Here is a 26,629-nt window from a genome sequence, read left to right as displayed (position 1 = left end):
TAGAGTACCACATACTTAAGGGAATAGATCAGCGTAGCATTTCTTTTCACTTCTGTTTTTAATTACTTTAAGGATCATATGGTATAAAATAGAATAATATGGTGGTCGGTGTTACGAATTCTTGATTGAGAGTTGAAAGCTATCCTATAAAGTATAGAGTGAGGGGCAAAAAGAGTTATTATTGTTCCTGTGACTGAGTCCAGTTTTTGACAAGCTGGTTTGCACATATTTAGTTGTGCTGGAACAACTCACCCCACAGTAACAATTCTATTTTCTTAATTATTATTTGCAATGCACAAGAAAGGATATTAACCACGTAGTCAACGCTCTGTTCATCATGACAATTGCATTGCATGATATTAACGTATAATTCCACCATACATTTAGAATTACAAAGTTCTTTAATTTTTGTCCATTCTCGGAGTCACCAAAATACAAGTAAAAGAAAAGAAAAGAGTATCTCTTCTCACTCTAGATTTTTAGGCCGGTGTTAGCATGGAATATAAAAGTTAGATAAAAAGTTTTGTTTATAAAATTTATGCTTACTTTTATCCATCAAATTTATTCATAATCAGAGTGAAATTAATCAAAGTTGAAAGCATCTTAATCACTTAATTAATGATCTTGAGTTCAAGTAATAAAAAAAACTGCTAAAAGACTTCTACCCTTTTGATGGGAGTTCAACTAATTAATAAGTCGGGTTTCTGATATTAAAACCTAAGTACCAATAGTTCAATCATGACAAAAAGAATTATTCCGCAAATTTTTTTTTTTTCATTTTGACCAATCCTACTTTTAAACTTAAAAGAAAAGCTTTATTAACAAGTATAAGAACACTCTTTAAAGAATATAAAATTGAAATATTGATGTTGAAAAAAATATTTTCCCCTTTCTTATTTACGTTAAAGCACTTATGAACAAAATCTAAAAAAAGAAAAAAAAATACGGACAAAACAATTCCACAAAATTATGCACCACTTCAATATTTTAGTCTTTAAGTAAATTTGTTATTGCACATAAGCTATAAAATAGACATTTTGTTAAGTTATTATGTTTATATATTGGATATATTTTAAACACAATATCTACATTTGTCTCATCTGTTGTATCTAACTGTATTTTTATTAAAAAAAAATTTTCGAATATATTTAGACATACTTAAATATTATCACATATCAGTGTATCTAGCTTTATTCTTAACATATATTTTTGAAATTTGTTTAAAAATAATATATTATTATTTATTAAAATAAAAAATATTTTAAATACTTTATATAATTGAAAGAAAACATTAATTTAATTATTTTATATTTTAATATTAAAAAAATCAAAATATTATTATAATTTATCTAAAAAATGTTTTATATTTTATATGTCAAAAATATTATTTGTACATTAAAATCAATCACTAAAATCAACTTCTAATATACTTATATATAAATATAAGTATAGTTTAATTTATTTTTAATATATTATTTATATTTTAATATATATTTTATACTGATAATTAATTTTAATGATTTATATATATATATATCGTATTTCTATATTTTATTTATTAAATTTTAAAATTAGTGTGTTCTGGGGTGTTCAGTATCCGTGTCACTGTCATGCACCATAGCACATGAGGTATAGCACAAATGGTAGATTTGTAATTTGATTCCCTTCTTACAGTTGCATTCGAATTTGAAATATGGGTTTTTTTGGACAGGGACTCGGGCCAACAGCGTAGCCCAGATCCAGTCTGCATTGCCCAACAGTTCCCTTCAAAACAAATAGAAGCACAAACTTTTCTGGGCCTTTAACGAGAAAAAACAAAAGAAGCAATTTCGAGGAACTGTGACTGAACGCTTTGAAATTGGCAGTTTCAGTTGGCGTCGGTTATTGCCCAGTTTCCTTTTTAATAACACACTCTTTCTTAGTTTCTTACCTATCTATCACACTCACTCACTCACTCACTCAATTGCGATGGAGCTGAGGCCGTTGGGAAACACTGGCCTCAATCTCAGCTGCGTTGGCTTCGGAGCTTCCCCTCTCGGCAATGTGTTCGGCGATGTTCCCGAGGAAGTTGCTATTGCTTCCGTTCGTCTCGCTTTTCAATCCGGCATCAATTTCTTCGACACTTCTCCGTATCCCTCTTTTCTCTCTCTCCTCTCTCCCCCAAATCTCAACCCTCTAATTTAGGGGAAAAAATTAATGTAAGAAAAAAGGGATAAACTTTGCGCTTTTTAATTATTATTATTATTTGGATGAATTTGAAGGTATTATGGAGGCACAGTGTCGGAAAAAGTGCTGGGCAAGGCATTGAAAGCTCTTGGTGCTCCGAGAAATGAATATATTGTATCTACCAAGTGCGGACGATATAAGGAAGGATTTGATTTCAGTGCAGAAAGAGTTACTAGGAGCATTGAAGAGAGCTTGCAAAGATTGCAGCTTGACTATGTTGACATATTGCAATGCCATGATATTGAATTTGGGTCTTTGGATCAGGTAGGTTGTTTGATTACTCTTATGCTTCTAATTTGTTGGAAAACTATTTTTCTTTGTGCTTTTTATGAGTTATGACTATGATTGAGGCTTGAGGGGTTTGATTCAGCAACAAGTAATTGTTTTGTCTTTCTTCTCAAGATAGATTGTGAATGAAACAATTCCCGCCCTTCAAAAGCTAAAGGAAGCAGGAAAAACTCGTTTCATTGGCATTACGGGACTTCCTTTGAGCATTTTTACTTATGTGCTTGATAGAGTCCCCCCTGGTTCTGTGGATGTAATACTGTCATATTGTCATTACTGTATCAATGATTCAACCTTGGAGGATTTGATACCCTACCTGAAGAGCAAAGGTGTTGGTATTATCAATGCCTCTCCGCTATCAATGGGGCTCCTCACCGAGAGTGGTCCTCCACAATGGCACCCAGCTTCACCTGAACTCAAGGTTTGATTATTTTCATGAGTATATGTATTGATTCTGTTGTGTGCTTCTATTGTCATTAAATCATTATTCAGTTCACATTAGGTTATGAAAAAGGGATCTTCAATTAGAGCTTATGAATTATGATCTTACCTGAAAACTTCCTTTTAGCAAGCGTCCAGTTTAATTTCGTAACTATCGGTACATGTGTGTGTATTTAGATGGGATGGAGGGAGATAGAATATAGAACTTAATCTTGTCAGCCTAATGATTTTTTCCCTATATGACCTTTTTATAGGATGATAATGCCTTTTCACGTTTGACAGAATAGGGAATTTATCTTTATTAGTCTGATCATCCAAGTACTGTCCTAGTAACTCTTCTCAAACTTCTTTGAGCTATATCTCTTCTGAATCTCTGACTTTTGCTTACAATCTTGTACATCTGTTGCCACACCTAAATTGCTTCTATGGCTTCTACCTTGGAACTTTGCAGTCTGCATGTCAAGCTGCTGCTGCCTGTTGTAAAAAGAAGGGAAAGAACATTTCAAAGTTAGCGATGCAATATAGCTTGTTAAATAAAGACATCACAACAGTGCTTGTTGGCATCAAGTCTGTGGAACAGGTTCTGCTTCATAATCTTCCTGAATTCTCATATTTCATTGTATATACCAATATCATGAATGCATATGTACCGTCAGTATAATGCATGAAACTTGCTGTTTGGATCTTCTAAGGCTTGTTCAAGAAAAATGGGTGCCTCTATTCGATTTGGATCATCTGTAAAATATGCAAATATGAGCTGACCTGCACACTTAGATGAACATGTTCGAAATACTTAGTTCAGGGAATTTTCTGTGAACTGTTATTTGTGGATAGATAGTATCCTGGATTTACCTCATCATGCTGTATCAGTAAAATTTGGCTTCTGCTTTAATGAAGATGAAGAATACTAATAACCAGAAGCTTATGAGTAGTTGAAAAAAACAGTAAATTCCTTCCTCCAATGCTGCAACTCGATATTTTTGCGTGCTCATTTTACATGTTAAATGAGCTTAGAATACAATTTATCATGTCAATGAGAACTAGGAACTTTTGTTGACCTGTTCTAACCGGTATAAATCAAACTAATCAGGTGGAACAAAATGTTGCTGCCGCAACAGAACTTGCAATCTCTGGGATTGATCAAGAAGCTCTGTCAGAGGTTGAAACCATTCTAAACCATGTTAAAAATCAGACATGGCCTAGTGGGATCCAGAAGAACTGATGTTTTCTCTGACTGACTGGCATTGCCATGCAGAATCCTGCAGTATGCACATTCTCGTTGTTGGGAATGGTCCCTTACCGCTTTTCAGTAAGAGAAATATCTCAGGTAAAGGTCCACCATCTAAATTATTTGTCATTTATCGTCTAAGTTTCCAAAGCTCTTGATGTCAATTATCAATTACTGGAGAATTATTCCCCACAGGAACCAGTATATGTGTGTGCCTTCTCGTAGCTTGTAATTTTTACTTGCAAGATTATTTTTACCTTTCTAGGTTTTATTTGTTTTTGTCTTTGCACTTCAATTCAAGACAATTATGTGTGTTAATAACATGGAGTTAAATTTCAGTAATAACCTTAAGTCAATTTAATCAATGATTCTATGATTTCATTCAAACAGTTACAAGACCGGCACACCGGTGAATTCAGTGTAGAACCGTAGATCTTATACAATAACGTAAATGAGACATGAAACCACGGTTTGCATTTTCTCAAGACCAAAACAGAAACATGGTTTCTCCCTTTTATGCTTTGCAATCAAATGTACATGTATATCATCCAATGAACAATTTACCCTGCAAATGGACTCTATCTACATATCTACCCATTAAAACTATGGAAATAATATAACAAAGGATGCTCCACTAAGGAGCAGCAATCTGCTGTAACGGACGCCAAGCAATATCATCGTCATTTGTGTGGCCTACAAAAACAAAGTCGACACAATTCTTCCAACAGCCGTGGTTATATGGGTTTCTGAACCGTCCATCAGGACCGCGAAGATACTCATAACGCTTCGAATTTGCTATTTCATTTGTCGTCACATTTCGGGCTATCTGCAATATTAGAAATTTATGAACATGAAAAGACATTCATCAACTTGAAAACAATACCTGCGCATGCGTGTGTGATGCCTATATGCAATTATGTGTATTTCATCAAAGCCTTATTTGATAATCATGAAATATGCCCCTTAACTATATTCCCCAAAAGAATCAAATAAATGAATGAATAGAAAAATGACAAGATACATTGGTTTCCCCACAAATCTCATTTTTTATAAAAGACGACAAAAAAATAGAGATCTGGTGAGTATAGCTTATGCAATCACCATGGAAGCCTGTCTTATCGTCAAACTTGTAGCGGCAAGTAAAATAACAACATCAATCACCAAAAATACGATGACGCCTGGATGGTTAACTAACACATGATGCATCCATGTTTCGTCTGCTGAAAATGCTGGTATAGATGTCCAAATTCCTGTCATGGAAACAACTCCGTTATCTAGTTCAAGTGCAATGATAAATTACAGAACTTCAATGTGTAGGACAGTACAAAAGGGTTCTTCAAACGTACTCTGAATTGCAATGGCACCAGAAAGTAAAGAAGTCAACGTTCCCATGCAGATGAAAATAAAGAAATCCCTCTTATTACTCTGCAAGATGTATACAATATTAAGTCTTGCATGGCTAGTACCAAATTTAAATATTTTTAAAATAAAACAAAATTAAGGAAAAAGAAAAAAGCAGCTCAAGGACTATATAATATAAGAAAAAAAATAGTCGTTTACTTGATTGTGATATTTCAAGATATATTACAAGAGTGTGATCTCTGAAATGGGAGTGTAATTCAACACCATACAGTTAGAATGCTGACAAATACAGAGGAGCGAGGCCCATGTTGCAAACATGTGAAATGAAATCAACGACATTTTTCTACGTCCGAACACGAGTCCCACTATACCAGTAAACATCACATTTTTGTACGACAATTTTTTTTTTAAGAAAAAAAAAGAAAAACCCACTCATGTACTTCACTTTTAATTTTTCTATATACCACTAGAAAAATTGAAAAACAGAAAGCAGGGAAGGGAGAAAAACAAGAGGAACATCTCATTTCCAAATAAAATATGTAACAGTGTATACGTAAAAACATCAATACTTCATTTATCACCTTAAAGTAGGACCCCTCGCCAATACCTCCCAAAAAAAGAAAGTCCGACATAAGAATGCACCCTTTTTGTTTTTGTAAGAGAGGCATTTAATCCATAAGAATGCACTTTTGTTCTACTGAGTAAGAATAACCAACCATAAAAAACAGAAAGGAAAAGAATGACACCTCTTACCTTTCCCACACAATTAGATATCCATGGACAATGATGATCAAACTGTTCCACACAACGCTTACATGTAGGGCAATGCTTGGATCGGATAGGCCTTATTATCTGGATACAATTTGATCAAACTGGATAAGTGATAACTTATTTTGAAATAAGGAAAAATAGACTTTAAATTCTCAAAAGCTGCATATCGTGCAAACCTTGCAGGTAGGGCAAAGTTGAGACCAATTTCCTGCCCAAATAGAGGAACTATTCAGATCAATATTCAGCAATGGATCCTGCAGCAACCATACAAATGTAACATTCAGAGATTTTACAGTGTAAAGAAAAACAGAAAATACATCTAAATCAAAAGGTAAAATTAAAGCAAAATTATAGGAGTTGTAACAAGCATTGCACTCCCTGCAATGCACAGAAAACATGTTCAACAGATTACCATTGTTTTGGCTCGGGAACAACATTCACTAACAAGAAAAAGATTTTCACATGATAATCATGTAAGGTGTTCATACCTCTGCATTACCACCCAAGTCTCCCACCCGTTTGATGTAACCAGGATCCTTACTGCATACAGTTGAAATTACATTAATGATGGTTACTCTAAATGTCACCTGCAGAAAATATTTCTGATATATCGGCATTACAGACAGTAATATAGGCAGCAGAGAAAAATTATAAGAAAATTAATCCTACCTAATGGGACAACGCATAGTTGTTGTAGTAGTGTAGTTGTATCAGGATAGTTTAAATGATTTCTCTATGGTAATGATATTAAACTACATCATTCACTGATCAAAGTAACAATCCCACTTAGTTGAAAATGTGTGGTTGTTTATGTTAGGGCAACTACTCAAATGAAGATGGCAAAAACATCTTTCCATAAAGATGCTTTGTTAAAAAATGTAATTTATTTATTTAGCCACACTTTAAACAAAGACAACACTTTTAGAACATATCAAAATCTAACCATACAATCCATCATCCAACGATCAAAAGAAAATATTTTCATATGAAGACAATTATAAAGTCTTCATGGTAGTATCCACCTTATGTTAATGTGTGGTCATAAATAATTAACTGCAATCATTGTATGACAAACATATGGCATGAATATGCACAGCAAACGGTGTCACTAATCCAATGTCACGAGAATAATCGGCATCAAAATGCAAGAAGGTCCAAGGAGAGAATGTGAAATAGCCATCTGCTACTTATTTAAACATTAAATATATGAGGAAAAGCACCTCGGAAGTAGAGATCCTAGGTTAAATTCTAAGGCTATCGTACGACACTAGTAAAAGTTTAGCATATCTGCATCCTACAAAAATTTCCTATTTTTACATTCATCACCTTTCAATATGGTTTACTACTCTTCTACATCTTATATCCTAAATGCATCTCATGAGGAAATCATATCTCACACAAAAGAAAGATTCCATGACAAAGAAAATTACCTACTACACCTATAAAACATAATCAGGGAACCAACTGCCAGAGAAAGAGCTGTCCACGCCCAAAGTCCAACAACAGCAGTAATCTTTTTAAGACCAGGAGCTGGCACAAATGTGAAAGATTCAGCAAGTCATCTTCATTGAAAAACAAGTAATATATTTGTGCATGTGTGTGTGTGTAATATATGTTTGTGCATTTGCGCCTCTGACACAGCAAAGTGGCACACAATTCAAAGTACCTGTAACAACCGAGTTGATGAAGAGAATCATACAAAAGACTATAACAAACAATAACAAGGGAGCATAACCAACTTCTGTCAACTTCCCCCCGCAAATTTTGTCTTGGTTGCTATGTGCCCGTAGTTGATTAGACTGCAAACATAAGCAAATACATAGTCAGTTACAGGGCTTATACTATTATAATTGTACAAACAATGCAACAGGGCAGCATTCCCATGTAATTTTCATAAGCATAATTTGCCAGTTCACACTATTGGCATTTCTCTAATTAATTTGGCAATTTCTGCCAGATGCAACCATCCCACATCCAGCCATCTTCAGAAAGGATGAAAGAAAAATCCTAGACAATAGAAAAATTTTCAACAATCCAATAGACATTCTTTTTTATTCTATAACACCTTAATACTGAGTTCCTTTCAGTTGGAAAGTAAAACAATATCAAACAAATTCATGATCAAGTGAAGATTATTATTTCAGGTTTCATATTAAAATCTTCTCTTTCGTTGTATATTTTACTACTTACGAATTCCTGCATTTTAAGATAGAGAAAAGGAAAAGTAACAAAATTAGCTTTCAGTACTTTCATGTTTTAAAATATAAAATGGAAATTATCTGAACCAATTAGCAAACAAAATCATGGCAAGGCACCACTCTAGTTGGCATGCACATAAACCTATGTGTACATAGGCCTGTGATCCCCTGCACTCAGTAAAACTAAATTAAATTATTAATTACCACAGTTCTCATAGAGAATGTTCCCAAAGAAATAGCGAAATACACAACCAATGGCCTCATCAATACAATGTTACGTACAAGGAAAAGAGCGACATGCCGATGACCTTTATCATGTGCAAGCTGCACTGGAGTGCTTCCAGCATTGTCCTTCACTGTTAGTTCTTCTTTGGTGCCTGCATGAACAAGCACAGCACACACCTCCGCGTATCCTCTTAATGCAGCCCAGTGCAACGGAGTGCAACCTATACCAGTTTCAACACGTATTAACTTATTTTAAAAGAAAAAAAAAAGAAACCTAAAATGCAAACAAAACAGAAGCTAAACCATATAACTAATGATCGGTTTAAAAAACAACAACAAAGCCTTATCCCACTAGATGGAATTGGCTGCATGGATCAAACAATTCCATTGCATCCTATCATGTATCATATTTGCAGTGAGATTGTTCACATAGAGATCTAGCTTGATCACCTCATACAAAGTCTTTTTAGGTCTTCCTCTGCTTGTAAACCCTAGTCCATCTTCCATCTAATCCACCATTCTCACTGGATGCTATACCAGTCTTCTCCATATATGTCCAAATCACATAAGGCGAAATTCCACCATCTTTTCAACAATAGGTTCTACTACAAGTCCACAACTTTCTCGCTCATATCCTCATTTTTTATTATGTCCATATGCGCATGACCACTCATCCATCAACATATCCTCATTTCGGACACACTAAACTTATATTCATGTTCACCCTTCGTCGTCCAACAATTTGTTCAATGCAACATAGTCAATCTAATGGCGGTGCGATAAATTTACCTTTAAGTATTAAAGATACTTTTTGTCGCATATAAGCCTGAAGCATTGCGTCATTTTGACTAACTTGCTTGAATCATATGATTCACATCATCTTCTATTTCTCCATTGTCCTGGATACCATAATCAATATATTTAAATCTCTTTTGGTATGATGTTATCTCCAATCTAAACTTCTGAGTTAGTGTTTCTCCTTCCACCATTAAACTTGCACTCCATATACTCTTTCTTAGGACGACTTATTCTCAGACCATGTTCCTCCAAAGCTTGTCCCCACGAAACCTTCTCATTTACTGGTGTTATAATTAATGATAAAAATTCAAACTTGCATTATTATCATCACACATAAAGAACATAACAAAATATTCCCTCTGGCATCAATTAATTGTCCACTTAGGAAACTACTATCCTAGGAAAGACTGTCTACTACACAATACCATAAACGTCGATCTATCATAACAACTGCTGCCTTCATAGGTTATATCTGATCTTGGCATCAAATAGAATGACACCAATATATAGCAATAGACAATTCAGGGTTTACACATGCATATAGCAATGAGAATCCATCTTGGCATACCATCTTTATCTTGTCTCCTTTGACTAGCATCTCTAAAGAGAAGCAATCTTACTGTATCAACAAATCCCTTATATGCAGCCCTGGTCATAAAAATCAAGAATTTGATAAACAAAGTGAAAAAATAATCAGCATCTTCAATGTAATTAGTTTTTTTGAATTTGCAATCACTTAGAGTAGGCTTCAACAATATGACATATTACACTTACAAACCTAATCAAAACTCAGAAGAAGAAAGATCTCATTCCAACAAATTAATTAGTGCGACAGTAGAATTAGATAAGTAGTTTAATGAGTGTATTGAAATAAAAAAACAAGATACTGATGGAAGAACTATAATGCTGACTACCAAGTATCTAACAAGCCATCTTTAAAAAACAAAAAATTATAACAATCAAAAGCATTACGACATACCAAAGAAGAGGACTCCTTCCATCATTATCAGGCACGTCAAAATCAGCATGGTACTTTACAACAATGTGGTTTAAGAAAGCTGTTTGCCCATATTGTGCTGCAACATGAGCTACCTACACAACACAGTTAACTATCAAAATAACACAATACCGGAAACATAGATTTAATTTTACACATTTTGAGGAAATAAGTGATTGTTTACATAAATTTACATACAGCGAAGTCAACCAGGTCTGATCACCCAGACACCCAACTCATATCAGTAGGCTGGATGCAGGGATTTGGTTAAACAGGTATGGATTGTTGATCATTGGTCTTATGCTCAGAGCTCTACCAAAACACGCACTAGTTACACTGTCTCAATAAATACCCTTGAGTAAAGTAAAATAAAAACCCTTCACCTTGCTTCTTTCACCCAATACATAATGCTTAAGATCTAAACTGGCCTCAACAATAATATATAGTTGAAATAATATTATCACTTTTAACACTTCAGGTGAAAAGTACATATCCACATGGGTATTCCGTAGGGGACAAAATTGGGTACACAGGTATTACCAGGGTATAATGATTTGAATATTGACAGCTTTTAGAAAACGGCTGCAGGTGAGTATAAGTCAAGTAACTAATTCAATTTGAATATGAATATGAATGTTAATTTAAAAAATAAATAAATTAAAACACATAAAATATACCCGATATCCATTTATGTCTGTGGCTTCAACCCGAGCTCCATTCTCCAAGAGCACATCGGCAGATGGAATGGAACCCCAAACTGCCGCCCAATGCAATGCCGTTTGTTGATTGTGGTCAGCAGCATTGACATCAGCCCCGTGCTTCATAAACAAGTAAACACCCACCAGGTAAACTTAGACCTCATCCAACCCAAAATTAAAGCATTTCCAGTTATATTAACTTCACACATAGCCCAGACCCCACCCCCACCCCAACCCCCATCCCCTTCTTTTTCTTTTCTCCTACAGAAAGTTCCACATAAAACCACCAATTGCCCAGAGTAAAAATCCAAACTTGAATGAGAAGGCGAAATCAGCTTATCTTTCCAAAAAATACCCAACTTTGTTATCATAAGACCTAAGCTAAGGCACAAAGAAAATATTATGAAAAAGAAACGAAATGCGATTATTCCCCAGGACACGAAATGGAATATTGGTAATACCTGAATGAGATAGTGGGCAATTTCATGGAAGTTGTTAAGGCAAGCCCATTGAAGAGCGTAATAGCCATTCCCATCGGGAACGGTAACGGAGGCACCGTCATGTTCGACGAAATTCCTCAATTTTTGTAAGTCACCGTAGGTGGAGGCAGTGTAGACGTCGGTAATGGGAGGCTGCTGGTAAGTTTCGTTGGGTTTGGAGTCCGACGATGTTACCACCTCGATCTCCGACGACGCCATTTGGGGTTTGGATTCGGGTTTTTGTCAGCTAAACCTAAACGATGCGGATTCCATTGGGATTGCGGGAAAAAAAATAGAAGAATTAGGGCTTGAAAGGGTCAAGATTGGAGTGCGAATCAAAATTGGAGGAATTGGAGTTGGAATTGACGATTTGTTTTTTGGTTGTCTGAGAAATCAAAGGAGAGAGAATCTTGTCCTGTTGAGTTGGGTTAGGATGTTTCAGAAGCTTCTCCGCGCAATGACGGCTAGCCTCCCCCAATTTGCCAAAAACTTCCAAATTCAACTTCTTCCTTTTTTTTCTCTTTTTTCTCTTCTTTTCCTTTTGTATTTGTACCTAATAAATAATAATAATGACTAAAAATTATTAAATATTTGATATAATTGACTTTATCATTTAAGAATTTTAAGTATTAGTTTTATATAAAGTAAATTTCTATCAATGTTTTTTTCAAATAGAACTCCAAAAAAATACGTGAAGATTTGAGGATTTTTTAAATAAATAATTTAATTATTTAATTTACTAAAATAAATAATTTGTAAATTTTTATAAATTTGGATTTTTTTATTTTGATTACACGATAAATAAATTGAGATTGAGCATATTTTAATTACAGCTATGGATTCCTTACTCCTACATTTTTGTAGGTGTATTATAACCATCATCAAAATAATTACAAAATATATTCTTTTTTTTTTTTGAAAAAATTACTAATTAGATTTTGATCTCTCAAATTATTGGTTTTTTAACTTTTTTTTTCTTTTCCTTTCATTTTTAGATTAGAAGCATTCAGAGAAGAGAAGGTCTGCTAGGATTTTCATCTAATTTCAATTCCTACCTTTCTCTCTTCCTCTTTCTCTGCTGTAAATCTCAATAGCATATCCTGGCCACCGCAACACGCCGCAAACTGTGCCTGCCGCCACGCAAGACGCTGCCTCAACGCTTGGAGGTTAGTTAATCATTATGCCTTTTCAATTCATGGATCCCTTTTCTTCCTCTCTCTTTGTCGTCTCTCTCGTCCGCTCATCTTCGCAGCGCAATAAGTCTTATATGATTTGGATTTAATTAAAGAACTTGATGTTCCAATTAACTTAGTTGTAGTATATCGTTCTCATTCTTGATTAGGTTTCTGCTGCTATGCTTCTTCTATTCGTGCTCTTTATTGCTTATTTCTTCCTAGGTATTTCATGGAAGTTCTATTTCGGTTCATTTCTTGTGATGTGCTATTATCAAATTACCGAATTTAGGGTTTTCCTCTTCTTGATTTTGGTTTTGGCTCCATCGAATTCTGATTTTGGTCCACTCCCTACGATTGTTAATTTTGTGATTGTGTCACTACTTGATTGTTAATTTTGATTTTGGTTCTATGGAATTTTAATTTTCTTACTGATGCAGAGGTACACAAAGCAGAACAATGACGTTGGCCTCTGTGCACCAGAGATGGGTATCAATTTCTTTCACTTCTCTATTTTCTTTGTGCACATTATTACCTCATTACTTCTTTGTGCCATCTCCTACATTGGCCTCATTGTGTCAACATTTGGTGATCATCTAAATGAAGAACTACCAACATGCCTTCCTGTATCTGTTGAACGAATGGAAAATGAGATAACTCATCGTACAACTGTCAAGGCATTTGCTGTCATTGCTGCTTCTCCACTTCGGGTGGATTTGTCGTGTTCTGGAGCATGTAATAGTAGAGTTGGCTGCATTTCTACGGAAAGATAATCGAGCACTAAGGCAGGCAACCTTAGGAACCTTAAATTCACTTATAGTTGCATATGGTGATAAGATTGGTTCTTCTGCATATGAAGTTATTATTGTAGAACTCTCGGGACTAATTAGTGATTCTGATTTACATATGACAGCTCTTGACCTTGAACTCTGCTGCACGTTAATGAGTGACAAGAGTAGGGGTGGCAGGAGTACCCGAACCTGCGGGTACCCGACCCGGACGGAGCGGGTTTAAACCCGATCCGGAGCGGGGCTGGTGGCTGAGCGGGGCAGGGCGGGGTCGGGGTCAGGGTAAACCCGCCCAGAAGTGCATAGTATATATACACACTTACAAATTTAGGGTTTCTCTTTCTCAGTTCTCACAGCCGCATAGTTTACCTTCACAGCTTCACTCCTTCAGGTTTGAGCCCCCAACCCTAACAGAGAAGAGGTCACCTCTTCCTCTTCAGCTGCAACCCTCTTCCTCTCCCACCGAGCCTCTCACCGCCGCGACGCTACCATCCTCCGAGTCCCTCGCTCGCTTCCTCTTCCTCTTCAGCCGCAACCCTCTTCCTCTCCCGCCGAGCCTCTCACCGTCGCAACGCTACCATTCTCCGAGCCCCTCGCCGAGTCTTCATCCGTTGAACAGTGAACCCTTCGCTGTGTCACTGCGCTGCCGTTCTGCACTACCGAACTTCTGTGCTGCTCTCTTTGTCGTCGTCTTCCTCCTCTAGTAACTGGTAAGTTGCCCCTTTCTCTATCTCACATTATGCTCTCTCTGTTTTTTCCTGTAAGTGCTTGATTGATTTGAAATTGTTTAGATTTTGTGATTGTTCATATCGCATTTGGTGAGCCAATAATCATAATAATTGCCATATTAGTTTCATCATGTCTGTATAAGTAACATAACCAGCCCATTTTAAGCTAATTTCAACATTCAATTAATAGTTTGGTAATGCTTATGAATATTGCGTTGGTGATGCTTATGGTTTCATTCAATTAATAGTTTAGTAATGCTTATGAATATTGCGTTGGTGATGCTTATGGTGATGCTTATGGTTTCATTTAATTAGGAGCATCCATGTACCAATCTGAGGGTTATTTATTTATGAAATTGTTGAACATAATAATATATTTAATATTTTTTGGTTTTTTTCATATATCTTTTATATTTTTCTAGTAGTTCTATGCTATTCTTAAACATTCTCACCAATTTAATATTGTCTCACCAATCTGAACAGCATTCTTTGTTTCCATTATAGAATTGCTATGAAGAAATTATAGGTTTTCCTTTGGCACCTTTTACATGCTCTGGAACTTAAAAAGATTCAGCAGCTGTAACTATTTTTGGATATTTTTGATGAATTATTTGGTTGATAAATGAAAAACCATAAGTGGAATGATTCAAAGGGATTCAGATTTTTAATGTTTTAGTGATGTGAACATGATTAAGTACTAGATATCTACATAGCACTGGAATGTTCATATTAACCTATCATGTCATGAGTTATGATAACTTAATCCACAGCTATGACAGTTTGCCAATTCTTAAATTTTGTTTTGTGTTTTTTTAATTGTTTCCTCTTGTTGTGATTGAAATTGTGGTTTATTGAATTGTGGACAAGAATTTGTTACTTTATTGTTGTGATTCATTCTCCACACTTATATATCTCTACTTTATATGCTTTGTGTTTTCAATGTAGGTTTGTTAAGGTAATTTTATGGCTAGCAATGCTAGAGAAGATACACAAAGCAATAATGTTGCTCCGACCGATAATGAAATTGAAGTTGAGAGTAATATTAATCCAACTTTGGAAACTCCACAAGCAATGGATAATAATGCCTCGAATCCAGAAGGATCAACTCCTGTTGAAGGTGACAATAAGGCTAATGTTAAGAGTGCTTATTAGGAGTATTTTGATCGTTTAAAAGTTGAAGGTGAATGGAAGGCAAAATGAAAATTTTGCAAGAGTGTGCTTAATGCAAATCCGAAGAATGGTACCAAGTCACTGAGAAACCATGTGGACCGATATTGTAAGAGAATAAAAGTGGCGAACATCAAGCCAATCATCAATTGTTGAATCTCTAGCAAAACAAGCACAAGTGCAAAAAGTAAACATAGATGGCTTTGTATTTGACCCTTCAAAGACAAGAAAGTGTGTCGCCGAAATGATTGTCCTGCATGAGTATCCTTTGAGTTGTGTAGACCACCATGGACTGAGGCAAGCGTTTGCATCAATGCAACCAACATTTAAAATGCCTAGTCGCAACATGGTTAGGAAAGACATCTTGAAGATGTTTGGGGATGAGAAGCTGAAGTTAACTCTTCAACTAGATGAAAATGATAGTAGAGTTGCGATAACTAGCGACATGTGGACTTCCAATCAAGAAAAGGGTTACATGGTTGTCACAGCTCACTATATCGATAGTTCGTGGAAGTTGCAAATGCGCCTATTGAGATACTTCAAAAATTTCGTAAAATTTTATACATTGTGTTGTCTTTGTACATTGAGCTTCGTTAATCTAAAATGCATGCATGTTTGTTTTATTTTTCAGCTTTTGTTATGTTCCTTGTCCCCATCTTTGATGAAAATATTGTTAGAATGGAACGTTGATAGAAAACTGTCTACTATTACATTGGATAATTGTTCCACTAATGATACTTGATAGATGAACTGTTGGGGCGTATAGATTCTTCATTCTTGATGTTGGGGGTAAATTGTTGCATATGCGTTGTTGTGCTCATATATTAAATTTGATTGTCAAGGATGGTTTGAGTATAGTGAAGGAAAGTATTGAAAAGATTCGTAGTAGTGTATTGTATTGGACTGCAACGCAGAAAAGGAACAATTTGTGAGTTGGTGTGCTAAAACAGCGATTCCATTTACTAAGAAATTGGTTCTTGATTGTCCGACTAGGTGGAACTCAACTTATTTGATGTTAGAAACTGCATTGTTATATAGAGCTCTCTTTCCTAGGTTAAGACAAAAAGAACCCCAATATAAAATTGTGCCAAGTAATGAGGAGTGAAAACTTGCCAAGGAAATATGTGATAGATTGAAGTTGTTTTATGATGTTACTCAGCTATTTTCTGGTTCTAAATTTCCGACGGCCAATCTTTACTTTACTTTGGTTTGTAAAATAAAAGTCTCACTAGATGAATGACAACTTTCTAGTAATTCTTTAATTGCTAATATGGCATCTAGCATGAAGAAGAAATTTGAAAAGTATTGGGATGAGATTCATGGCATTATGGGTCTTGCTGCTGTTTTAGATCCTAGTTACAAGATGGTTGGAGTTGAGTTTCAATTTGAAAAAATGTATCTAGATCCAATAGAATGTTCCAAGCAAGTTGACAGAATTCATCAGTTGTGTAATGAGTTGGTTAATGAATACAATCAAAAAATGAGTTCTGAAGTGTCACATGTTGGTACAAAGAAAGTTGATGAAAGTGGAAATACAAGCATATTTTGGGGTGATGATTATATGGTGTATCTTAAAAGAAGAAAAATGACAAGGGGTTCATGTGTAAATGTTGAGTTTGATCATAATCTTGAGGAGGAAATTCATCCTCCAAATGATCCTAACTTTAATATTTTGAAATGGTGGAAGAACAATAAATGAAATTTAAAGTTTTGGCAAAAATAGCCAAGGATATATATGCCATTCTAGTATCTACTATTGCTTCTGAATCTGCTTTTAGTACAAGTGGTCGTGTAATCTCTCCTCATCGCGAAAAGCTCAAAGAAAGCATAGTTGAAGCTTTGATGTGTGGCCAAAGTTGGTTGTGGGCAGTTTTAGGGAATAAAGGTGATATATTACTTTGATGGTTTCAGTGGCTAAGAGAAGGGGGGTTGAATCTTAGCCCCCTTTTCTGATGCTAGCACTTGCTGACCTTCAGAAGAGACTTTTCTGTTTTTGCTCGTCACTGGACACGAGCAACTTTGTTTTATCTCGTCCCTTGCCACGAGACTTTTTGTTTTGTCTCGTCACTTGGCACGAGATAATTCTGGCTTTTGCTCCTGTGTAGTAGAGAACAGAAATGGAGTAGAAAGAGAAGAAGATTGCACCCAGATATATCCTGGTTCGGCTGCTAAGTGCAGTGCAGCCTACATCCAGTCTCCATCACAAACATGATGGAATTTCACTATAATCAATCTGATTACAACTTGTAAAGTGCTAACCCAACTTACAAGGGGATTCCCACAGATGATACACAACATAGATGAACAAAGGAACTCTAAGACATCTATGGCTTTTTCTTTTAATTTTGCACTCTCTGCCTTTTTCCGCTCTATGGCTTTTTCATACAAACCTCACTGTTTGCCTTTTTCCATGAGACTCAAGACATGACAAAATTAAACAGAAAAATTACAAAACTGAATACATTGAAGGAGAAGAGAAACTGTTAGCTCAGGTAGCTCTGAGAACTCTGTGCCTTGCACTCTCAAAATTTCTCCTTGCTTCCAACAGTGGTTGTTCCCTCTTTTTAAAGAAGAGAAAAGCCTCCACACTTGAAGCCAAAACCGAACCAACTTCTTCCTCCTTCAACAAACACAGAACCGGTTCGGCCACTCAGAGAGAGAAGAGATAACCATGCATTAACCCACATGCAATTACCTCTAGTCCTTTCTTGATCATCACCCTTCATCAATCCGGGCTCTCCATCCTTGGCTTCCTCTCCAAGATGGATTTCTGGCCCTTGATGCCTCATGATGATAATGACTTCATCTGCTTCAATCCCTGCCTTCAACCATCACTTCGCCACTCTAGCTACTCCATGTGGTGGTTGAGCAGAATCAAAGACAAGCCATGCTTCAAGAATCTCCTCTAGCTGGCCGAATCTTCTTCTTCCATTTTTGAGCATGTAAGGCCCAAGATAGTCTCACCAAATCTATCCACATTTGGTGAATATCTTAGCCACAGCTCACTTTTATTTTGGTGTGTTTTCTTGCCATCATTTTGATGGTCTTGATGCATGCACCTCTTTCTTTTTCTTTGTTGATGAGCACGGCGTCCATGGTTTACTGGACAAAGACCAAAGAGAGAAGAAGAAAGAGATGAGAGAGAATGTGAAGTTAAAGTAAAAGCAATTAAATGACATATAGCATATTGATGGCTAGCTTTTACTTCCCATGCTTTGAGTGGAGTGTTGCATTGGTCATAATGATTCCCATCAAATCAAAGTCAAGTTCTCTCTCATGTTTCCAATGCTAGCTTATTTAAATTTGAAATCCATTCTTAGCAAGCAATGAAATCCGTTGGAGAGTATGAAGCTTTTTTCTTTGCTTCATGGATTTGGTCAAGCATGAGGAACTCTCCTTTCAAATAGAATTGGGCTTGGTTGCAATGATAATTAAATCAGGCCCAAGAATAACATTTGCTTTCCTGATAAATTTTGGATCAAGCATAGAACACACAAGAAAGCATCTGTTTGGGCTTGCAACAATAATATTTATTTTGGCCCATTAATATAAAGTTTCAGCCTCATAGTATAAAGCATGCAACAAGGCTGTTTATTGGGCTTAAGTCAGAAACTCATTTCTCGGCCCATCATAAAATCTGCACAACAAAATTATTAAATAAGCAAGTATGAATTAAGATCAAATTAATAATTTTGTATTTAAATATTTTAATAATGTTTGTTCATCATTAAAATTAAATAAGAGTTTTCCAAACTCATCAATCTCCCCCTTGATGACAAACATTATTAAAATTGAAATGGAAAGAAATTTGAAGATAGAGTAAGGAATACTCCCTTTGATTTTGAATTTCTCCCCCTTTCAAAATGTCACATGGCTCCCCCTTAATATATGCTATTTTACCAAGGGAAGCATAAACCTGTAACATTTAAATCAAGCTTCAAGTAACCATGTTATTTAGCAAATTTTATAATGCTAAATTGCTTGATTTATGAGCAGTTTTAATTGATAATCAAAACTCATTTGATATCATAAACTGATTTACTGCTCAAACAAAAAAGGTATCCAAATATTTTTCAAATATTTTCCTGTTTTAGGATATCAGAGCAAAACAACATGATGAAAAATATTTGAAGAACAAATCAACGCAGTTTTGATATTTTACACAGTTTAAAGGAACTGCCAAAAATAAATTGTCAATCCAACAAAATTATCAATGATGAAACAGCTGCCAGGCTTCAAAGTGAATCAATCATTATAAACCAAATGCCAATTGAACCAAAAGAATGCAGTGCAGTTCAAACAGTAATGACCATAGTAAAACTAATGCATTAACAACATGCATTCTTTGAACAAGGGTGATCATGAATTTTCAAATGAAAATTTCATCCTCTGTTCCCCTGTTTTTCAGCCCCTGTTTCGTTCCAATTTCAATTTTGGAACCCAAATTTCCTCCCCCTTTTGTCATCAAAGTGGCACCTGCACAAACCATGATTAATATAACAAAAAGTTTAAGATATAATAGCAAAAGTGTATCAAAGTATCGATACAATCAATTAGAAGTTCAAACATGAACCAAATAACACCAGAATTCACGTAAGACATCAGATACATTGTACTCCTGATTCAGAATCAGCATTCTTGTTACCATCTCCTTCTCCCTTTATGAATGAAACTTTATTCTCAACATCTTCATTAGTTAGATCAACTCTAAAATATTCAAAGATGCAGGTGAGAAACATCCCATATGGAAGATTAGGCCTTTTTGAACTCTTGACATATTTCCACATGTGCCTTATCATAAGGTATGCAAATGATATTTGAGATGAAGTAACGAGAGCAAAAAGGACAAGAAAGTCAGACACTGTTACCCGATGGCGTGGACCACTTTGCGGTATGAGAACATGAGATATGATCTTATAAAGAAGAATTGTCTTATCTGGACCAAGTTCTCTGAGAGTTGGTGCCGTACCATCCATTTTGGAGAGATTCTCGCAGGTTTGATTTAAAGCCATCTGGTAGGTGATTCCAACCTGTAAGTCCCATTCCTTAGACATGTATGCTCTTGGTCTTTCATCTTTGTAACCTAGAGCCATCCCAATGGTTCTAGTATCAAGAGTGATATGACTCTTCTTCACATATGAGTGGATTATGCCATCAATAAGTCTCATGTTGGCGTAGAACTCACGGACTAAACATGGGTAAACTGGCTTCCAGATGTGAAGCAGAGGAGTCCATTGAAGATTATCAAACAGAGAGGAGACATTGATCCCTTTGTTGGAGAGTGAGTCTAGGCTGACTAGATAAGTAGCACAGAGATCGCGTTCTTTCAGAACTTCATTGTGGAATTCATGGGAAGCACATGAGTCGAACCTAGATGGATCATAATGAGAATGTGGCTTATGAAACCTTTTCTTGAAATCCCATGACTCCAAATTTGCTGGCTCTTTGGTATCATTCAAAGCAATCCCTTTAAACTTCTGAGTGCTCTTTTCGGGTGTGTCTTTTTTGTTCATGATAACGAAAGTGAAAGGGTAGAAGATGAGAGAGTGAATTGAACCGAATTATGTGAGAGAAGATGGATGGAATAAATGTAGAATGAAAGGAGAATATGGGATAGTTAATGCACAAGGTGGGTGATTAATGACCAGGGTGGTTTCCAAGAGTTTGAAAAGATGGTTTCCTTATATCAAGGGATTAGTTGAAAAAGAGGGATTTGATTTGACCTATGCTTCTTCCAAAAGATATGATAAGACAATCAAGAGATTTTGTGGATTTATTTTTTTTTAAACAAACTGGGACACTAACAAACTGTTATGGTGGGGTCATTAAATTTGGTGGGGCCCATAAAATTTGAATTCTGCGTTGCCTCCCTCTTAACCACAGCTCTTCCATTATGCCATTTATTTTCATCTCGTCCAAACCTACGAGCGAAAACTGAACAGAGTCAACTATTCACAGATTTTCAATGAAACTTAATTCAAACATTCCCAAACTTTTTCTCAATGTACAGAATCTGTCTTCACAAAGAGGTTTTGTAAAAATGTCAGCAATTTGGTCTTCAGATTTTACAAATTGAATATCAATAGTACCCTTTTGCACATGTTCCCTAATAAAATGATATTTTATCTCAATGTGCTTAGTTCTTGAGTGCAGAACAGGATTTTTTGAAATGTTTATAGCACTCATATTATCACAAAATAAGGGTATACTATTGATTTTTAATTTGTAATCTTCCAATTGTGTTTTTAACCAAATTAATTGTGAGCAACAAGCAGATGCGGAAACATATTCGGCTTCAGCAGTGGATAGAGCCACTGTGGCTTGTTTCTTGCTTGACCACATGTTGAGTGAGCTTCCAAGGAAGCAACACATGCCTGAGGTGCTCCTCCTATCTACTCGATCTCCCGCATAATCTGCATACAAAAACCTACTGCACAAAAGTCATCAGATTTAGGATACCATAATCCATAATTACAAGTTCCCTTAATGTATCTAATGATGCGTTTAACAGCCGTAAGGTGTGATTCTTTTGGATGTGATTGAAACCTTGAACATACACCCACACTTTGGACTATATCCGGTCTAGAGGAGGTAAGGTACATAAGTGAACCTATCATTCCTCTATACCTTGTTTCGTCCACATCTTGGCCATCATCATCTTTTTCAAGTTTAGTATTGGGATGCATAGGAGTGCCCATTGATTTGGAATTTTCTAGGCCAAACTTTTTGATAAGTTCTTTTGCATACTTTCCTTGGTGAATAAAAGTACCACTAGGAGTTTGCTTAATTTGGAGGCCAAGAAAGAAAGTAAGCTCTCCCATTAAACTCATCTCAAACTCACTAGTCATGAGTTTTCCAAACTCTTCACACAAGGAAACATTGGCCGAACCAAATACAATGTCATCAACATAAACTTGAACAAGAAGAATATCATCATTAGATGCTTTAATGAATAAGGTAGTGTCGGTGGTTCCCCTTTGAAAATTATTTTCCAACAAGAAGGCACTAAGCCTTTCATACCAAGCTCTTGGAGCTTGTCTAAGACCATAAAGAGCCTTAGTTAATTTAAAAACATGATTTGGAAATTCTTTATGTTCAAAACCGGGGGGTTGAGCCACATACACTTCCCTATCAATAAAACCATTAAGGAAGGCACACTTAACATCCATTTGAAACATTTTGAAACCTTTATGGGCAGCATAGGCAAGAAGCAACCTAATTGCTTCCATTCTAGCTACCGGAGCAAAAGACTCATCAAAATCTATACCCTCTTCTTGATCGTAACCTTGGGCCACTAATCTAGCCTTGTTACGAACAACTTGTCCATCCTCACCAAGTTTATTTTTAAAAACCCACTTAGTACCCGTTACCTTCTTACCATCCGGATGAGGTACTAGTATCCAAATCTTATTCTTGTCAAATTGAGCAAGCTCCTCTTGCATTGCTTTGACCCATGATGGATCCTCAAGAGCTTGTTTGACATTGTTGGGCTCTATTTGTGACAAGAGAGCAAGATTGCTAGGTTCGGTTGGCCTTTTGGTGGATGATCTTGTTGTTACTCCTTGAGAGGGATCGCCAATGATGAAGTCATGAGGATAACCCTTCATAGACTTCCATTCTCTAGGCTTTCAGACAGGTGTTGAGCTTTGATGAACTTCTGGTGGTCTCACTGTTTCAGTTTCTCATCCCTGCTCAGGAGACAAAATGGAAGTTTCTCCTTCAATCTGATGAGACAAAACTGGACTGGCAGATTCTTCATTCTGGACAGATTTGGAATTTTCTTTGCTTGTTCCGGCTCCTTTTCCATCTGAATCATTATCTATCACAATACTGGGAATTAAGTTAGAATCACAAAAAGTAACATGTATGGATTCCTCTATTGTCCTATGTTCTTTGAGATAAACTCTATAAGCCTTGCTTGTGGTGGAATATCCAACAAACATTCCTTCATAAGATTTTGGATCAAATTTTCCAAGGTTTTCCTTATTGTTAAGTACAAAGCATTTGCATCCAAAAACATGGAAGTACTTAAGATTTGGAGGGGTTCCTTTCCATAGCTCATAAGGAGTTTTCTTTAACCCTTTTCTAATGATTGTTCTATTCAAAATATAACATGCTGTGTTCACAGCTTCAGCCCATAAAAATTTAGGAATTTCATTCTCACATAGCATGGCCCTAGTCATTTCTTGAAGGCTTCGATTCCTTCTTTCAACCACCCCATTTTGTTGGGGCGTTCTAGGACATGAAAAATTATGAGAAATCCCTAAGTCATCACAGAATTTTTCAAAATCTTGATTTTCAAATTCTCTTCCATGATCACTTCTCAAATGGGCAATTTTTAAATCTTTTTCATTTTGAATTTTCTTGCAAAGGGTGGAAAAAGCATAAAACGCATCATTCTTATGAGCAAGGAAAAGTACCCAACCAAATCTAGAGTAATCATCAACCACAACAAGACCATAATGTTTACCTCCCAAACTTTGAGTTCTAGTTGGACCAAAAAGATCAATATGTAACATTTCCAATGGCCTTTTGGTTGAGATTCCATCTTTTAATTTAAAAGAGGATTTTACTTGTTTGCCCAATTGGCAAGCATCACAAGTAAGATCCTTATCAAACTTGATGTTTGGAATTCCTCTAACCAAATTCTTTTTGACTAGCTTAGAAATTTGGTACATGCTAGCATGTCCCAACTTTCTATGCCAAAGCCATTTTTCAGATTCAAAAGATGTAAAGCATGTTACATTTTGTTCCTTTAAATCCTCAAGAGTTAATCCATACACATTGTTGCATCTCTTGGCTTCAAATAAAATATCCCCCAGTTTTCTCACAAACAACCAAACAAACAAACTTCTTAAAGATAACATCAAAACCTAAATCACACAATTGACTAACACTAAGTAAGTTATGTTTCAAACCATTTACAAGAAGCACATCATTTATACAAGAAAAAAAGTTTTTACCAACTTTCCCAACAGCCACTATTTTTCCTTTTGCATCATCACCAAAGGTAACAAGTCCTCCATCATATTCATCAAGCTTTATGAAGAAGGTTGTCTTTCCGGTCATATGCCTAGAGCATCCGCTATCCATGTACCACATATTTTCCTTTTTCTTAGATGCTAGGCAGACCTACAAAATAAACTCAAGTGATCTTAGGTATCCAAATTTTCTTGGATCCTTTCACGTTAAACCATCTCTTGTGTCCCAGATCATTATAATCAAAAACAACCTTGTAAACTTTATCACCTATCATTCTTTCTCCAAAGAAACATTGAACTGGAAAATGACCACTTCGGTTACATAGTCTACAAAATCTTGGAGTTGCTGTTTTGTTAAAGGAAGTTGGGTTTTGATACTTAACATCATTCGAAGATGAAGCAATGTTTTCAAAATGTGATTTTTCAGATTTATAAAAACACAATCCAGCTTTATCATAAAGAGGTTTTTGACTAGCCAAGATTTGATTCAAATTTTCAGAACTTTGGGTGAACTTGGCTAAGTCTTCCTTAAGTCTTTTAACCTCTTTAAGCAACTCTTCGTTTTGCTTAAAACAATTTACATATGCAAAGACAGAATGGTTACTTTCACAGCTTCTAACTTGGGCTTTCAACTGCTTATTCTCTTCCACAAGATCACAAGCAGTTTCGGCCTCTCTTAGTTTTTCTTTGAGAAAGTCATTTTCAGCTTTAAGAATGAAATTTTGTTGTTCAAGATCTTGATTCTCAGTTAGAAAACATCTTATTTTTCCAGAAAGATGGTCTATCATAAGATGAAGGTCTTCAGTGTCAGAGTTTTGAAATGATACCTGATCTATCTCATTTGCCATGAGACAGGGCTGTGATTTAGTCTCAGACTCTTCATCATCATCATCTGAGTCATTTTCCAAATCTTCCCATGTGGCCATCAGTCCCTTCTTCTTCATCTTTTTCGGCTTTTCTTCCTTTTTCAACTTGGGACAATCAGATTTGAAATGACCCATTTCCTTGCAATTGTAACAAGTTACTTTGCTAAGGTCTTTCTTCATCCTCCTTGAGCTGCTGCCTTTGCCTTTGAGCTTTGCCATTTTCCTGAATTTTTTTGCAAACAACACAAACTCATTTTCAGAAAAGTTATCACTGGATTCATCATCCAGAGGGTTAGTCACAGAGGAAAAAGCAATTCCTTTCTTCTTTGAATCTTTTTTCAAATAAGAGTTTTCAAAAGCAAGAAGATTTCCTCTCAAATCATCAAGTGTCATGGAATCTAAGTTACTACTCTCAGAAATAATTAAAGCTTTTGTTTCCCACTCTTTTGTGAGACATCTCAACACTCTTCTCACTAGCACAGATTCTGAATGTGTGATTCCAAGAGCATCTAAGCCAACAGTGATGATATTGAACCGTTCGAACAGTTCATCAATGGACTCTCCTTCCTTCATTGCAAACATTTCATATTCCCTGTTTAACATGTCTGTCCGAGTCTTCTTTACAATGGTAGTTCCTTCATGAGTGATTTGCAACTTGTCCCAGATTTCCTTTGCCGTTGTGCATCGTGATACTCGTCGGTACTCCTCAAAGCTGATAACACAGTTGAGCAGATTGGTTGCCTTGGCATTTAACTCCACCGTCTTCCTATCTTCCTCGGTCCAGCTTGCTTCTGGTTTAAGAGAGATTACTCCTTGAGCATTTGTGGTAGTTGGAAATTTAGGACCTTCCAAGATGATCTTCCAAAGTCTGTAATCCACGGCTTGTACAAATATCTTCATTCTCTCTTTCCAATAGGTATAATTTTTCCCATTGAAGAGGGGAGGTCTGTTGCTTGATTGACCTTCAGCCAGATTGTATGATAACACATTTGTGCCACTGTTTTCTGCCATGAGGATCTTTACTCCAAGCTGCAAAGCTTGATCTCTTTGAGACCAAGCTCTGATACCAATTGATGGTTTCAGTGGCTAAGAGAAGGGGGGGTTGAATCTTAGCCCCCTTTTCTGATGCTAGCACTTGCTGACCTTCAGAAGAGACTTTTCTGTTTTTGCTCGTCACTGGACACGAGCAACTTTGTTTTATCTCGTCCCTTGCCACGAG

General features: G+C 36.0%; 2 protein-coding genes across 2 annotated transcripts; one reads left to right on the top strand and one right to left on the bottom strand.

Moving 5' to 3' along the window:
• The first annotated feature begins 1,801 nt into the window (after nt 1-1,801).
• LOC112791338 (L-galactose dehydrogenase) lies at nt 1,802-4,545 on the top strand. The gene is made up of 5 exons (XM_025834132.3): nt 1,802-2,129; nt 2,262-2,490; nt 2,633-2,932; nt 3,404-3,532; nt 4,043-4,545. Exons 1-5 carry the CDS (start codon nt 1,969-1,971, stop codon nt 4,172-4,174), a joined length of 951 nt encoding a protein of 316 aa, XP_025689917.1. The 5' UTR covers nt 1,802-1,968; the 3' UTR covers nt 4,175-4,545.
• On the bottom strand, nt 4,537-12,288 carry LOC112791337 (probable protein S-acyltransferase 23). The gene is made up of 13 exons (XM_025834130.3): nt 11,691-12,288; nt 11,209-11,349; nt 10,514-10,626; nt 10,103-10,182; nt 8,794-8,957; nt 7,980-8,112; nt 7,744-7,843; nt 6,802-6,853; nt 6,490-6,567; nt 6,296-6,394; nt 5,527-5,605; nt 5,282-5,430; nt 4,537-5,006 (listed from the first exon to the last, which is right to left on the bottom strand). Exons 1-13 carry the CDS (start codon nt 11,925-11,927, stop codon nt 4,815-4,817), a joined length of 1,617 nt encoding a protein of 538 aa, XP_025689915.1. The 5' UTR covers nt 11,928-12,288; the 3' UTR covers nt 4,537-4,814.
• Nucleotides 12,289-26,629: the final 14,341 nt, after the last annotated feature.

Source organism: Arachis hypogaea, chromosome 3, assembly GCF_003086295.3.
Source record: "Arachis hypogaea cultivar Tifrunner chromosome 3, arahy.Tifrunner.gnm2.J5K5, whole genome shotgun sequence".
Classification (NCBI taxonomy): domain Eukaryota; kingdom Viridiplantae; phylum Streptophyta; class Magnoliopsida; order Fabales; family Fabaceae; genus Arachis; species Arachis hypogaea.
This window is presented reverse-complemented; position numbering and strand designations above follow the sequence as displayed.